The sequence below is a fragment of the Oratosquilla oratoria genome, chromosome 29, assembly GCF_046742065.1.
Source record: "Oratosquilla oratoria isolate Oo_2021 chromosome 29, ASM4674206v1, whole genome shotgun sequence".
Lineage (NCBI taxonomy): Eukaryota > Metazoa > Arthropoda > Malacostraca > Stomatopoda > Squillidae > Oratosquilla > Oratosquilla oratoria.
In genome coordinates, this window is record NC_134805.1 from 14503956 (window position 1) to 14520609 (window position 16654).

General features: G+C 40.8%; 2 protein-coding genes across 6 annotated transcripts in view; one reads left to right on the plus strand and one right to left on the minus strand.

Annotated features, from left to right (window-relative positions):
- The window catches only part of LOC143040607 (VPS35 endosomal protein-sorting factor-like), a 74728-nt gene that overhangs the window by 37299 nt on the left and 20775 nt on the right, over window positions 1–16654 (plus strand). For all 5 annotated transcript variants that reach the window (XM_076211738.1, XM_076211739.1, XM_076211740.1 and 2 more), the window contains 4 exons: window positions 7661–7791; window positions 8529–8705; window positions 9010–9181; window positions 11477–11611. In XM_076211738.1, coding sequence (XP_076067853.1) covers window positions 7661–7791; window positions 8529–8705; window positions 9010–9181; window positions 11477–11611 — 615 coding nt within the window. The remainder of the gene's footprint in view (window positions 1–7660; window positions 7792–8528; window positions 8706–9009; window positions 9182–11476; window positions 11612–16654) is intronic.
- Window positions 1–16654, minus strand: part of LOC143040612 (uncharacterized) — a 65095-nt gene that overhangs the window by 26003 nt on the left and 22438 nt on the right. The gene's annotated exons all lie outside the window — the stretch shown is intronic.

Sequence of the window (16654 nt, forward strand, 5' to 3'; positions counted from 1 at the left end):
TTCCACTTCTAAATCCAAATTGGTTGGGGTTTAATATTTTGTTCTTTTCCAAGTGACAATTGTTTTTAATAACTCTTTCATCACTAAGATAAGAGGGGGGGCGGAGGGGTGTGGAGTGTATTCAGGGATGGAATGGGTGGGAATGATTTTATGCCTTTTCCTTTTTGGCTACCTCCCTTGTAAAGGGGAAAAAGCCTTGGTATATGTATGTATGCTTGTAAGGGATACTGGTCTGTAATTTGTTGGATTTTCTTTATTTCCTCCCTTATATATTGGGACAATGTTACATTTTTCCAGTCTTATGATACTTTTCCTTCTTTGAGTGAGAAGTCAATTATCTTGTGTATTTTGTCTGTGAGTTTGTCTATGCATTCTTTTAATATGCAGTTTGCTATTCCGTCTGGCCCATGTGACTTTCTGACATCGAGTGTCTTTATTTGATCCCTTATTTCTATCTGTGTCACCATTAATTCTTTCATTTTAGGGAATCCTTCCTGGGGACTATCATCCCACAATTGTGAGCTTTCAATTGTAAAAACAGACTTAACCACTTCAGTACGGGACTTAAATCTCGCGGGCAGCAGCCAATGCCAGCCGTATGACGTGTCGTAATAATATTCGCATCATAAAATATAGTCACCGCTTTTATCGATCGTTCTCTCTTTCACCCGCGAATTTTGAAAACCACAGAGAATGGGATTCAGGGCGCATTTGGGAGAATGTAAAAACACAGGGGCGACTACAATAAATATAATCAAGACGCCGATATGGCAGCGTCGCGAATCCACTTGCTCCTCATGACGCCTACGTGTGCGGCACCGTATGGAAGGGGTTAAAGTGTCTGGTAATTACTTCAGCCATTTCTACATCTGTGTATTCTTGATTTCCTTCATGCAGTTTTATTATTTCCTGTTTGTCTTTTAGTTTGTCATTTACATATCTGTAAAATAGTTTAGGTTGACCTTTGCATTTTGTTATTGCATCTTTTTTACATTTTCTATTTTCCTCTCTTCGTATGTCTATGTATTCATTTCTCAGTTTAATGTATGTTTGCCATTTAGTCTCTTTTTTGTCTCTTTTCCATCTTTTCTAAGCTTTGTCTCTTCTATCTTTAGCATCGCTTTTTATTATACCAGCACTTTATGTACTCCCTTTTCTGTTTCTGTTTAGGCACATATTTCTCTGTTCCCTCTTTATATATTTCTTTGAAAATGTTCCATTTCTCTTCTGTCTTTGTTTCATCATTTACAAATTTTTCCCAACAGGCATTTTGATTTTTTTTTTTTCAAAGTTTTGCAAAATCAATTTTGTTGTATATCAATCTTCCTTCTCTATGTTTCTCATTCCTTCTTACCACATTTTGTTCCGTAAGTTTAATCTCTATTAGTATGTGGTTACTCTTCCCAATTGGTGTTTTATGATTTATTTCTTCCACTATTTCTGGTTCGGAGGTAAATCAAATCTAGTCTCGATGGTTCTTCGTTTTGTCTAAATCTGGTATTTTCTTTAACCCATTGCGTCAATGTGTAATCTCTGGTCATATCCAGAAGGACATTTCCCCAGAGTTCGTCCCCACCTCCCATTGTCAATTCTTCCCAATTTATTTCCTTTCCATTAACATACATACATATACCAAGGCTTTTTCCCCCTTCCAAGGGAGGTAGCCAAAAAGGGAAAGGCACAAAAACACTCCCACCCATTACATCCCCAAATACACTCCACACCCCTCCCACCCTTCCTCTCATCTGAGCACCTCCTGGATGACGGGTCATCCCTGCACCCTGCCCACCGCCCTGGGTCAGAAGCAGTGTCGCAAGACACAGTACATCCACAGCAAGGCCGCTTCATTTAATCGGCGACCCCCCCTCTCCGTCCCCCTTTGCATATAAGGCGAGGTCGGGGAGAAATCCCTTCGGGCTGCGTCAAAATTTACTCACACATACTATCCCACCCCCCCGCCCATTTCTCCTCATGCAATCACAACATAATCTATATACAACCATTCTCCACTCACCTCTGTCTTCCGTCCTCTCCCTTCCTTCCTCAACAGACATTCCCCTCTTCCCCAAAGCCCCCCTTCACCCCATCCATCCACCTCATCCTAGGACGTCCCCTCATGTTCACTCCCTCCACATCTGCCTTCCATACCTCTTTTACTAGTCTTTCTTCACTCATTCTTTCCATGTGTCCAAACCATCCTAATATTCTTTCATCAACCCTATCTCCCAAATCCTTTTTCACCCCTGTTCTCCTCCTCACCTCCTCATTTCTCACTCTATCCAGCCTAGTAACCCCCACCATACTTCTCAGACACCTCATCTCAAACACATTCAAACTCCTTCTCTCTTCTTCTCTTATGTTCCACGTTTCTGCCCCATACAGTGCTGTTGGCACAATCACTCCTTCATACAGTCTCCTCTTCGCATCCATTCCCAAATGTCTATTCCTCATTACACTCTTTAAACCACCAAGGCATTTACTCGCTTCTCTCAATCTACATTCTACCTCCACCTTCACTCCACCTTTTCCTGCTACACTTGCACCCAAGTATCTAAAACTATCCACTTCCTCCAGTCGCTCTCCCTTAATGTTCACTTCCAGTCTACTGCCACTTTCACCCCTTGTACATCTCATCACCTTACTTTTACCCACATTTATCTTTAGCTTTCTTCTATCACATACTCTCCCAAACTCTGCCACCAGCTTCCTCAATCCCTCCTCTGACCCTGCCACAAGCACAGTGTCGTCCGCAAACTACAGCTGGCTCACCTCCCACTTTTCTCCATTTTCTTTAACCATCTCCAATCCCTGACTCACTACCCTAACATTCACCTCTCGCACCACCCCATCCATGTATAAGTTGAACAGCCAGGGCGACATAACGCATCCTTGATGAAGTCCCACCTTTACTTCAAACCACTCACTCTCTCCATTTCTAATCCTAACACATGCTCTACTACTCTCATAAAAACTCTTGACAGCTCCCAAAAGCTTTCCTCCTATCCCATAAATCTGCATAACCTCCCACAGTGCCTTTCTGTCTACCCTATCATAAGCCTTTTACAGATCCATAAAAGCCCAAAAAAACATCCTTCCCCTTTCCTATAGCTTTCTCACATATCTGTCTTACCACAAAGATCTGATCTACACAACCTCTACCCGTCCTAAATCCACACTGTTCCTCACCAATTACTCCTTCTGTTCCTCTCCTAATCCTCTCAATTAAGATCCTCCCATAAGCCTTCCCTACTACACTCAACAGGCTAATCCCTCTGAAATTACTACATTCACACTTGTCCCCTTTTCCCTTGTAAAGAGGAACTATACAGGCACTACTCCAGTCCTCCGGTACTCTACCCTCTCTCCAGCAAACATTAAATAACCTCACCAACCAGTCCACCATCACTGAACCTCCCTTTTTCAGACATTCTGCATGACATCCATCCAGACCAGGTGCCTTACCTGCTTTCATCATCTTTACAACTGCCTTCACCTCATCCTTCCTTATTTCTCCTCCATTCTCCTCACTCATCACTCTCATTTTCTTCGCATTTCCCACTGCAGCTATCTTTCCTTCCCTATCCTCCTTCACATTCAGCAACTCCCTAAAATATTCTGCCCATCTTCCCCTCACTGCCATCTCTTCCATTATCATCTCTCCATCTGTACCTTTTACCTTTTCTTCCCTACTTGATTCGCCTCCTCTTCCTCTCTTAATTTCTTTCCAAAACATCTTTTTATTACTTTCAAAATTTTCTGTCATACTCCTACCCCATTTCACATCTGCTCTCCTCTTTGCCTCCTTTACCTTTTGCTTTACTTCTCTTTTCTTTTCTTTGTATGTCTCATATGACTCCCCTGTCCTCTTTTGTAACCAATCTGTGAATGCTCGCTTCTTCTCTTCTACAACCTTCTTTGTTTCCTCATCCCACCATTCACTACCCTTTCTTCTATTTCCCCCTGTCCTTCTTGTTCCACACACCATCCTTGCACACTTTAAGACTCCCTCCTTGAACCATCCCCATTCCTCCTCCACACCCATCTCTGTTCTATCCTTTACTCCCTCCCACTCCTCCTTCAGCTTCTTTTCGTACTCCTTCTCCTTTTCCTTTTCATTCAAGGAGTTCACTCTAAGAACCTCCCTACCTTTTGTCCCTTTCCTCCTTCTCCATCTATCCTCCACTCTCAGCTTACCTTCCACCAAAAAATGATCTGATATTCCCCCACCCTTTCCCCTTAGCACATGTACATCCTTAACTCTTCCTATCATAATCCTATTTACCACTACATAATCCATTAGCGCTCTATCTACCACCCTTCCCTCCACCACCCTCTCCCATGTGTACTTATGCTTGACTTTCTTCCGAAACACTGTATTTGCTATCATCAACTCTCTTTCTAGACACATTTCCACCATCAACTCTCCACTACGATTCTTTCCTGGAACTCCACACTTCCCAACCACTCCATCGATTGGACCATTTCCCACCCTAGCATTAAGGTCTCCCAGTACTATTACATTGACATTTCTTCCTAAACCCTCTATGCACTCATTTAAATCTATCCAAAAGGCCTCCCTTTCTTCCATGCTCTTCTCACTGCCCGGCCCATATGCACTTGCAAAGACCCACATCTCCTTTCCCAGTTTCACCTTCATCCACATTATCCTTGAGGAAACCTCCTTCCACTCCACTACCCCTTTACCTATCTCCTCACTTACTAGAATAGCCACCCCTTCCCTCCCTTGCCCTCTCTTCACTCCTGATAACCTCCCACTTACACTCCCAAACTTACACTCACCCTTCCCTTTCAACTTAGTTTCACTCAAAGCCAACACATCCAACTTTCTTCTCACAAACATACTACCTATCTCTTCCCTTTTACTCTCATCTGTACCACATCCACGCACATTAAAAGACCCAAACCTTAGGGTGCTGGCCCGAGGCCCTCCAGGACCCCTTATGCCTTTCCTTTTCTTTTTAGGAATCTGCCCCTTGGGGCTACAGGGAGAAGGATGCCTAGTCCCTCTCCCCGTCCCTTTCTTCTCGCCTCTTACGATCCAAGTGGGAAACTTGGTGGCAGTATTCTTTTCCCCCACCCAAAATTACTATGTTTTCTCCATATTTCAGTGTCTCAGTTAATTCATTCTTTGTGTCTTCTAGTAATTTTGAGTGTTCGCTGTCAGTCCAGGCCTTAGTGTGCATGTGTGTGTATTTACCTAGTTTTATTTTGCGGAAAGGGAGCTATGCTCGTGGTGTCCCGCCTTTGTATCTCACAGTGTCTAGTTTACTTTCAAACTCATGAATGGTTTTTGCGCATACTATTTCATTATCCAGTTTGTTCCAAGTGTCCACTACTCTATGTGGAAAACTGTTTTTCTTCAGTTCTCTTCTGTAACTATGTTTCTTGATTTTCTTTCCATGTCCTCTTGTGTTTCTCTTGTCCCAGTTTAGTAAGTCTTCTCTATCGAGTATCTCTGTGCCTTTCATGATTCTGTAGATGGTCAGTAGGTCACCTCTCTTCTTTGCTGCAGCATCAGTAATTCCAGTTTAGCCAATCTCTCGTCATATGATAGGTTTGCAAGTGCAGGTGCCATTTTTGTTGCTGCTCTCTGGATTCTTTCTATTTTTTTACATTCTTTTTGGTACTGGGTGACCACAGTGTTGCTGCATACTCTAGTTTAGGCCTTATCAATATAACCAATATTTTTTTTATCATTTCTTCGTCCAAGTATGCAAATGCCACTTTTATTGATCTTAGCAAGTTGTAAGCCTCCCCGACAATTTTGTCAATCTGTTTGTCATAGGACAAGTTGTTTGTGATAATTACCCCCAAATCTTTTTTGGATCTTGCCCCTCTTTACCTCCTTGGTTCCAATTGTATAATTTCCTGATATTCAGTTTTTGCTTTTTCCAAACTCCATTATGGTACACTTGTTAGTATTAAAGTCCACTTCCCATTTCTGACTCCAGTTCCATACCTTATTCAGGTCTTCCTGTAGTGCTTGACAGTCCTTATCAGTTTCTACTTTCCTTAACAGTTTGACATTGTCTGCAAAAAAGCTCATGTAACATTTCTCATCCTCGCCCATGTCATTCACCTAAACAGCAAACATTATTGGTACTAATACAGATCCTTGCGTTACTCCACTGATCACCTGTTTCCAATCTGAATATTTTTCTCTGAGCACTACTCTCATCTTTCTACCAGTCAGGAAGTCCTCCATCCATTTTAGTAGGTTCCCTTGTATTCCTCCTATGTGTTCCAGTTTTTTTAGTAATTTTCTGTGTGGTACTTTGTCAAAAGCTTTTTGCAAATCGAGGAAGGCACAATCAGCCCATCCATTTCTTTCTTGCATTATGTCTATTAGTCTTGAGTAGAAGCATATTAAGTTTGTGGTGCATGATTTTCCTTGTCTGAACCCAAATTGTCTTGGGTTTATTATGTTGTTGTCTTCCAGATGTTTTACCCATCTATTCTTGATGATTTTCTCACAAATTTTGGCTATAGTGCTTGTTAGTGATACTGGCCTATAGTTGGTGGGTTCTTCCTTGTTTCCTCCTTTATATATTGGTACAATGTTAGCATTTTTCCAATCTTTAGGTATCTTTCCTTCTTTGAGTGAGCTATTATGTTATGTATTTTGTCTGTTAGTTCTTCTTTGCATTCCTTTAGAATCCAATTTGCAATACCATCCAGGCCATATGATTTTCTGATTCAAGTTTTGATAGGTGTTCTGATATTTCTTTTTGTGTTGTTGTAAACTCACTCATGTGGGGAGATTGCTTGTTATTATCTTCATCCCAATTTTGTACTTTCTGGTGAAGACAGATTTAAAGTGATTGCTCATGACTTTGGCCATTTCTAATTCTTCTGTGTATTTTATATTTCCTTGGCGTAGTTTCACCATTTCCTGTTTGTTTTTAAGTTTACCATTCACATATCGATAGAATAGTTTGGGTTGATCTTAGCATTTATCTATAATATCCTTTTCATGGTTCCTTTTCTCCCCTCTTCTCACATTAACATACTCATTTCTATAGTTTATATAAATTTGCCATTTACTAGGTTTTTTTTTTTATCTTTTCTCCACCTTTTCCAAGCTTTGTCCCTTCTGTCTTTTGCCTCACTGCATCTTTTGTTGAACCAACATTTGATGTGTGTGTAATGCCTGCAAATAGTAGTAGTTAGTGATCCTGACTTGTACAAACAAATATCCAAGCTACACTCTCATGGCTTCTCAACCCTTTTCACTCCTGTGACTCATGTTTTTAAACTTTGTCCAAACCCATTTGATACAAGAAGCCTGCTCCTGATTTTAGATGAATCATTTAGCAGTGTCTGTTAAATGCCATCCTTTTCGTCTACCACATTCATTCTTGTGTTTTTCTTTCATTTTTATAATGTGTAAAAAAAAAAATTTTTTTTGCATCTGATTTGCTTATTTACCCAGATGTGCTCACCCTAACATGACATTGCCTGGCATTACCTCTGTATGACAACACTCCTCAATGGATTAATTTAAGTAGTGGTCTCTTCCAGCTGAATGAAATGGCTTTGTGTTAGTTTGGATAAAACTCAAGTGTTAGGATACTCCTAAACAGATTTTTTTTAAATAATGTATTTACTGAAGTCTGCAAATATTCCTTTCTTCTTACAGTGTGCCAAGTTATTAGGGGATGTCTCGCCATCACAGTTCTATCCTACTAAGTTTGTGTTGGTGGCTGACATCCTAGACAACCTGGCAAGTCTTATCTACACACGACTCAGGGAAAAAGCCCATACGCAACAGTATGTATGTAGAGCTTTAGTCACATACTTTGATTTTTACCTCTTGGTCATCTTTTGTCTCGTTATTATTTTTTCATAGTAAATCTTTCACATGGACCAGTGATGGGCACACCTGTATGATGTGGTCCCATAGGATAAATGTCAGAGAGAAACATCTCCCTACCACCTATCTCCAAAACCCATCAGTTCTTTCACCTTCATCTAGCACTTTGTCTCCAGACTTGGTTCAAGGTCTGTCAGTGTTCAGTATTTCCTACCACTTTTTTTTTTTCTTCTTCTTCTTTTTTCTTTCTTTCTTATACATAGAAATAGAGCCAATCATTGGTGACTGATCGTATCCGTCAACCAGCCAGTAACAAAAGAACTATACTCACTCAGCACAGACAACTGTCCAACAATTTTTTAGGGAAGTTAATGGGAAGGGTCTCCTCCTCCTCCTCCTCCTCCCCTCCTTTTTCCTGATCCTAATCCTCCCTCTCCAGCTCTTCTTCCTCCCCCTCCTCATTTTCTTAATCCTCCCTTTCTTGATCTTTCTCCTCTTTCCTTTGATGCATGTATTTATGTATGTGTGAGGGTGGAGGGGTGTGGAGTGTGTACAGGGATGGAATGGGTGGGAATGATTTTATGCCTTTTTCTTTTTGGCTACCCCCCTTGTAAGGGGGAAAAAGCCTTGGTATATGTATGTATGTGTATTATGTATGAATTAATTATTTTCAACATGTTATTGATTTCATTAGGCATCAAAATGGTAGTGTGACAACATTCCCAGAGCATTTTAAGAGTGCAATGGTTAGTGAAGATGGACAAGAAACTACACGTAATTGGTTATATAAAGTTGCATCCATAAGAGAACTTCTGCCCCGTTTGTACCTGGAGGCAGCTATTCTTCCATGCTACAAGTTTGTTAATGATAAGTAAGTTTGCAATTATGAGCTTATTTGTGATTAATTCCTTGAACATAGTGCCATATTGTATAATTGTATTCTGATTAGTTGATATATATTTCATACCAAAAGCCCTTTCCCCCTCATATGCGGAGTGACAGAGTCAAAACACACCCATCTTGTATATGTTAAAACCCATTCATTCTTCAGGCATTAGCTGGAGAAGATACCAGACAGATATATCACCAACTTGTAGGAGTGGAAGTGTAAAGAATCAGTCTGTGTATTTGATTTTTAAAATTACCTCTAAACATCAGTTTTATTTTTTTCCCAGTGAACATGAAAAGGCTCTAGTTCGACTAAGTGCCATGGTGAAGGGCATTGCCAACCCCTTGGTAGCAGCATATGCACGCATGTATATATGCCATGTGGGAGTGAAGGCGGCTCCAAAACAGTCACAGTATGTGGTTGATTCTATTGAGGACTTCATACTCACTTTCAAACAGGTGTGTTTGATGGAAAATATGTATTGATTTCATGTCATTGCTACTAATTATTGCATGCTTATATTCTTGTTTGTTTTCAATGCTAGGTTCTTGATGTGTGGATGTGTTGACTGAAGGACGTGTGGATAACAAAATAGAGGCACATGATTTTAGGGCTTTTTGTCTAACAGAAGGAGTTGGCCAATCAGCTGTTGGATGATTCTTTGATTCACGTTTGTCTGGTGTGACCAGTGTTACTGATGATTTCTGAAGGGAAGCTTCCATTCTATCTTGTGTTAACTACTTCTCTAGTTTGTCTTAATAAGTTTAAGTAATCTTAGCAGCCATTCTGTAGTTGTTGTGCTGGGTTATTATTGTGAGTTCATTTCCATAGGTGAGCATTTTGTGTTATGCTCTGGAATCACTCAGTTCTGTGCAAGAATCATTAAACCAACCCACCATTCACATCATATCACATCACACAAGCACAGCTCATCAAAACAATATAAAAATAATCCCAGCAGTACATACATATACATATACCAAGGCTTTTTCCCCCTTACAGGGGAGGTAGCCAAAAAGGAAAAGGCATAAAATCATTCCCACCCATTCCATCCCTGAATACACTCCACACCCCTCCACCCTCCCTCTTCCCTCTTATCTTAACACCTCCTAGCAGTATTGTATTCAAACATCTATAGTGACCTACCCCAAGTATCCTACAGTATATCCATACATACAGTACATACATACATACATACAGTATATCTTAGCACCTCCCAGCAGTATTGTATTCAAACATCTATAGTGATCTACCCCAAGTATCCTACAGTATATCCATATATACAGTACATACAAACATACAGTATATCTTAGCACCTCCCAGCAGTATTGTATTCAAACATCTATAGTGATCTACCCCAAGTATCCTACAGTATATCCATACATACAGTACATACATACAGTATATCTTAGCACCTCCCAGCAGTATTGTATTCAAACATCTATATTGATCTACCCCAAGTATCCTACAGTATATCCATACATACAGTACATACAAACATACAGTATATCTTAGCACCTCCCAGCAGTATTGTATTCAAACATCTATAGCGATCTACCCCAAGTATCCTACAGTATATCCATACATACAGTACATACAAACATACAGTATATCTTAGCACCTCCCAGCAGTATTGTATTCAAACATCTATAGTGACCTACCCCAAGTATCCTACAGTATATCCATACAAAAGTATGCATATATTCAGATCACAAAACAAGCAATCCATGACTGCCAAATATTATACTTTACCAAACTCCCCCACCCAGCAGAGAAATCACTCCCAAGATACACAAGAATTGCACTGCCATGCTTTCATTCAGATCACTACCCTACATTGAAACATTACCAACACAGCCTGGCAGTACATATCAATTGCCCCAGATGCTGTCACTGCACAGAAGACACAGAACATGTTATACTCTCCAAATTAACACACGAACAAAGATTGTCCAAATTGGAATTACCAACTCTGGAACAAAGAAGAGAAAGAGGAGATCTGCTGACTATAGAATCATGAAAGGAATGGAAATCCTAGATAGGAATGATTTATTAAAATGGGACAATGAAAAAACAAGAGGACATGAAAAGAAACTCAAAAAGGATAACTATAGAAGAGATCTGAAAAAAAAAATATATATATAGCTTCCCACACAGAATACTGGATACCTGAAATAATTTAGATAAAGAAACAGTGTTGGCAAACATTATTCAAGATTTTAAGAAAAAACGATGCTGAAAAATACAGACGGGTCACCACGAGCATAGCTCCCTTCCTGTATAATACAGCTAGGTAAATACTTCACTGTTCTACACTTGATTTTTCCTGATAGCTACATGAAATCTCTTCACTGAGTAACGTATGGGTTGAACTGGTGGCCATGGGTAGTTTTGTGGGGAACCATAGGTCTCCCACAGGGGAGAGCCTAGGCAGTGGATTGATTGTAATGCAAGGAGGTTGTGTTATCCCTTACTTTGAGTAAAGAGGTATTGATGTATTATTTCTCAATTTCTTGTGTATTCTTAATTCATGATCAGATAGAATAACTATAATTGCTGTTTACTTGGGAATACTAATATTTACATAAATATACCAAGGCTTTTTTCCCCTTACAAGGGAGGTAGCCAAAAAGAAAAAGGCATAAAACCATTAGATTTAATAAAAAGTTCAAATTTGAGTTACATGAATGAAGGGGTACAAGAACAAATAATGTGCTCATGCATTTCTTGAAGATTCATCGATTACATTACAGATTGAAGGTCCGACTGTGTCAGCTGAGCTTGGATTGCAAGGTCTTAGTTTGGCTGATTACTTGCCCCTCTTCTCCCCAGCTGTTAATTGGCTTCTGCATTGCCTTGCCCGTAATGCCCCACATCACATCTTGCAGGTAAGGTGAATTTGCGTATGAAAATTGGATGAGCATTTCCTAGAGTTTTGGGTTTGCTTGATTCATTTTTGAAAAACCTCTTGGTGTGTAGATAGACAAATGATTGTATTTTTGTTTTGTACAGAATTGGCATTATTCCTCAATTCATATTATGTAGAGAAGTCAGGCACAATGTGCTGAGCACTATCACAGGGGAAAAAATAAGCAAAATAAATAGATACATATACCAAAGGCTTTTCCCCCCTTACAAGGGAGGTACCCCAAAAAATACATACATACATACATACATATACCAAAGGCTTTTTCTCCCTACACAGGGGGTAGCCAAAAAGAAAAAGGCATAGAAACCACTCCCACCCATTCTATTTCCTATACATATATTCCACTCCCCTCCACCCTCCTCCCTCCCTCTTATCCACCAGGAGTTGCCAAGATAAGCCAAAAAAATAAAGGCATAAAATCCACTCCCACCCATTCCATCCCTAACATACTCCACTCCCCTCCACTCTCGTCCCTCCCTCTTATCTTGGCACCTCCTGGATGACGGGTCATCTCTGCATCTTGCCCACTGCCCTGGGTCAGAAGCAGTGTCACAAGACACCGCACAACCACAGCAAGGCCGCTTCATTAACTCGGCGACCCCCCCTTTTCCATCCCCTCATGCAGAAAAAGAGAAGACAGGGAGAAATCCCTTCAGGCTGTATCAGTTTATTTCTCACACCTACTCCCTCACCTCCCATCCCCCACCCACTCCTCATGCATCACAGCATCATCCATACACAAACATTCTCTATTCACCCCTATCTTCAGTCCTCTCCCGTCCTTCCTCAACAGACATTCCCCTCTTTCCAGTGCCCCTTTTACCCCATCCATCCATCTCATCTTAGGTCGACCCCTCATGTTCATTCCTTCCATCTTTGCCTTCCACACCTCTTTTACTAGTCTTTCTTCACTCATTCTTTCCATGTGTCCAAACCATCCCAATACTCTTTCATCAACCCTATCTCCCAACTCCCTTTCCTGATGGCCAAGGGTGGTTGCTGCTGTTTGGCCCCCAACTCCCGGGGTTGGGTAGGTGGTCCCACGACGTAGACGCTGCAGCTCCAGGACCTTGGGGAGACGGGACTGCTCGGACAGACAGTCTAGGGAACGACAACAATAACAACAACAACAACAACAACTCCCTTTCCTCCCCCATTTTCCTCCTCGCCTCATTTCTCACTCTATCCAGCCTAGTAACCCCTATCATACTTCTCAAGCACCTCATCTCAAACACATTCAAACATATGAGCACTGAGCTCTCTTCTGGGAGGGAAATAACTGTCAAATCTCATGTCCTACACATGATCCAAGACCATGGTGAATCACATGGATGGGGTGGTGTGAGAGATAAATACAAGGATAATGGGTCTGGGATTCGAGATGGTTAAGGAAAATTGAGAAGAGTGGAAGATAAGCCAGCTGTTGTTTGCTGACGACACTGCGCTTGTAGCAGGATCAGAGGAGGGATTGAGGAAGTTAGTGACAGAGTTTGGGAAGGTGTGCAAAAGAAGGAAGTTGAAGATAAATGTGGGTAAATGTAAGGTGATGAGATGTACAAGGGGAGAAAGTGGCAGCAGACTGGAAGTGAGTATTAAGGGAGAGAGACTGGAGGAAGTGGATAGTTTTAGATACTTGGGTGCGAATGTGGCAGGAAAGGGAAGAGTGGGGGTGGAGGTAGAATGTAGATTGAGAGAAGAGAGTAAATGCCTTGGTGGATTAAAAAATGTAATGAGAAATAGACATCTGGGAATTGATGCCAAGAGGAGGTTATATGAAGGAGCGATTGTGCCAACAGCACTGTACGCGGCAGAAACATGGAACATAAGAGAGGAAGAGAGAAGTAAAATAAATAAATAAAATAGAAATAAAAGCTTGTCAATTAGATACAGTCATGTTGTATAAGAATACTTTATACATGTATATACCAAGGGGCCTTTACCCCTTTCTAATGGAGATGGCCTATTAAACTGTCTTAACCTTATGCTAAATGGTGGAAGTCTTCCATTTATTAACATAGTTTAAAAATATCAGTGAAAATAGCTTTTGTTGTTTTATATATAATATATATATATATATGTGTGTGTGTGTGTGTGTGTGTGTGTGTATGTGTGTGTATTTACCTAGTTTACCTTGTATTTTGTGGGAGAAGAGCTATGCTTGTAGATACCCGCAGTAGTATCTTTCTGTATCCAGTTCTTTCATAAAGTCATAGTTTTAGCACTCACTGTTTTCTCTTTCAATTTATTCCATGTGGGTGGGGGATGGGGGTTGAGGAAGTATGTATGAGAAAAAATTTGACGCAGCCCAAAGGGATTTCTCCCCGTCTTATCCTTTTCTGTATGGGGGGACGGAGAGGGGGGGGGGTCGGTGAATTTATGAAGCAGCCTTGCTGTGGATGTGCTGTGTCTTGCGACACTGCTTCTGAACCAGGGCAGTGGACAGGATGCAGGGATGATCCGTCATCCAGGAGGTGCCAAGATAAGAGGGAGGGAGGAGGGTGGATGGGAGTGGAATATATAGGAAATGGAATGGGTGGGAGTGGTTTCTATGCATTTTCCTTTTTTGCTACTCCCCCTGTAGGAAGAAAAAGCCTTTGGTATATGTATGTATCTATCACTCTGTGTGGAAAGCTATTCTTTTTCATATCTCTTCTATAACTGTCCTTCTTAAGTTTCTTCTTGTGTCCCCTTGTATTTCTTCTGTGTGTGTGTGTGTAGGGGGGTGCGTGCATGCATGCTATGCTCCTAGTGACCTGTCTCTGTAGCTCGCAACACCTAGTTTGTTCTTAAGTTCTTGTATGGTGTTTGCATGCACACACTATTGTTTCATCCAATTTGTTCCAGACATCCACCACTCTGTGTGTTTTTTTTTTTTTTTTTTTTTTTTTTTTTTTCCTCTCTCTCTCTCTCTCTCTCTCTCCAAGATCTCTTCACTGAGTATGTATATATAGTTCTCTGTGTTGTATTGAAAGAATATATATATATATATGTTGGTCTTGAAAATAGGTCCAACATAAAGAGGGTTCGGAATTTTGGTTTTGGTAGCGTGGTGAGATTTGGCAGTCTTCGTGGAGGTGGGAAACAAACACGTGGAGCCTCGCTCTAGCCTCTGGTCTTTCTCTCTTTATTTTGTGAGAAACATGGTGCTTATATACAGATTGCCGGCTAGGTTGCCGACGAGAACATCAGAACATAGGTGCTGGTTTTCCAGCAAGAGCGGAATAATAACAATCTTAACCCCTTCCATACGGTGCCGCACATGTAGGCGTCATGAGGAGCAAGTGGATTCGCGACGCTGCCATATCGGCGTCTTGATTATATTTATTGTAGTCGCCCCTGTGTTTTTACATTCTCCCAAATGCGCCCTGAATCCCATTCTCTGTGGTTTTCAAAATTCGCGGGTGAAAGAGAGAACGATCGATATAAGCGGTGACTATATTTTATGATGCGAGTATTATTACGACACGTCATACGGCTGGCATTGGCTGCTGCCCGCGAGATTTAAGTCCCGTACTGAAGTGGTTAAATCTAGCTATCTGTGAGAACAAGGTGAAAATACAGGTGGAGAATTAATATACAATGAGACAGAGGTTTTCCCGGAGGGAAAACATGAATAATACATAAATATATCATTTGTGGAAATATCTTCCTGGCTGGTCATGTATTGGCACTTGGGCAGAAGTGCCGTTGGAGTCTGGACACAGCCTACGATCTTTTTTCCCATAAAGGTAACCGCAGGCTCTCTCTATCCGTGGGAAACACGGACGAGTGCCCACCCACTCCTCTTGTGCACTTGATGCATCTTGGCTAGCATGCGTGGTGAGGTTTTGTAAATCTAGGAGATTATTCGTAGATACGCCTTCCGAAGAGTGCAACATATATATATATATATATATATATATATATATATATATATATATATATATATATATATATATATATATATATATATACATACACAGTCACTATCTGAGTTACGACGTACGCGAGTTAAGACCACCCGTACTTACGACCACATCTAGCAGATGCCTATTATGAATTTACTGTACATGTCTGGCAGCACAGCGCGTAAGATAGTTGTGGCAACCGGCATCGCGTACGGCAGTTATGGCAGAGATGGAAAAGTTGCTATAGACGTGGTTGGAAGATAATAAGCAAAGAAATGTGAGAGTGACATTGCAAGCAGTGCAAAGTAAGGCTACAAGTTAATTTCACATGTTGAAAGAACATGCAGGTGAAAATATGCTTCACATGAGTTCATAGTGAGTGCTGGGTGGTTTCGTTGCTTTCGAGAGCGTTACCAGGTTCACCATGTGCTGTCGAAAGGTGAGGCTGCCAGCAGTGATGCGCCTGCAGCTAAGGCATTTGTGGAAGAGTTTGATAAATTATGGATGAAGGATATTTACGTACTTACGACTACATCTAGCTGATGTCTATTATAAGTTTACTAATACGAATACACTATAATAAGTATTTTCTTTCTTTAACTTACCATATCATATTAACAACTAAGCAACTGAAAACAATACTGTATACAACTGTAGGAGAGAAGTCAAACGCAGAGTATGGGATCCAATGTGTTTAACGTTTCGCCCACCAGGGCTTCTTCAGAAATAACATAGTGGACAAACATCTGACTCCTTATATAACCCGAGCTTGCGGGGAGAAACGAACATGAAACTGGTGTTAAAAAAAAAAAAAAAAAAAAAAAGTAGAGACTGAACAACTTCACACCAGGCTTAATGACCCCCTTATGGGTCGATAGCCTTAAAAAAGTCCATTATGTTATTTCAGGAGAAGCCCTGTCGGGCGCAACGTTAAATACATTGGATCCCATACTCTGCGTTTGGTTTCTCTCCTACAGTGCTGTTGCAGTCGTTGCTGTACCTATATTTCACACTTAGAATGGATTGAAATTGATGAGAAAAATAGATCTTAAAATTCACATATATTTAGAGCACATACAACAATTGAAGAATTAAGGAAAAATTAATAAAAGGAA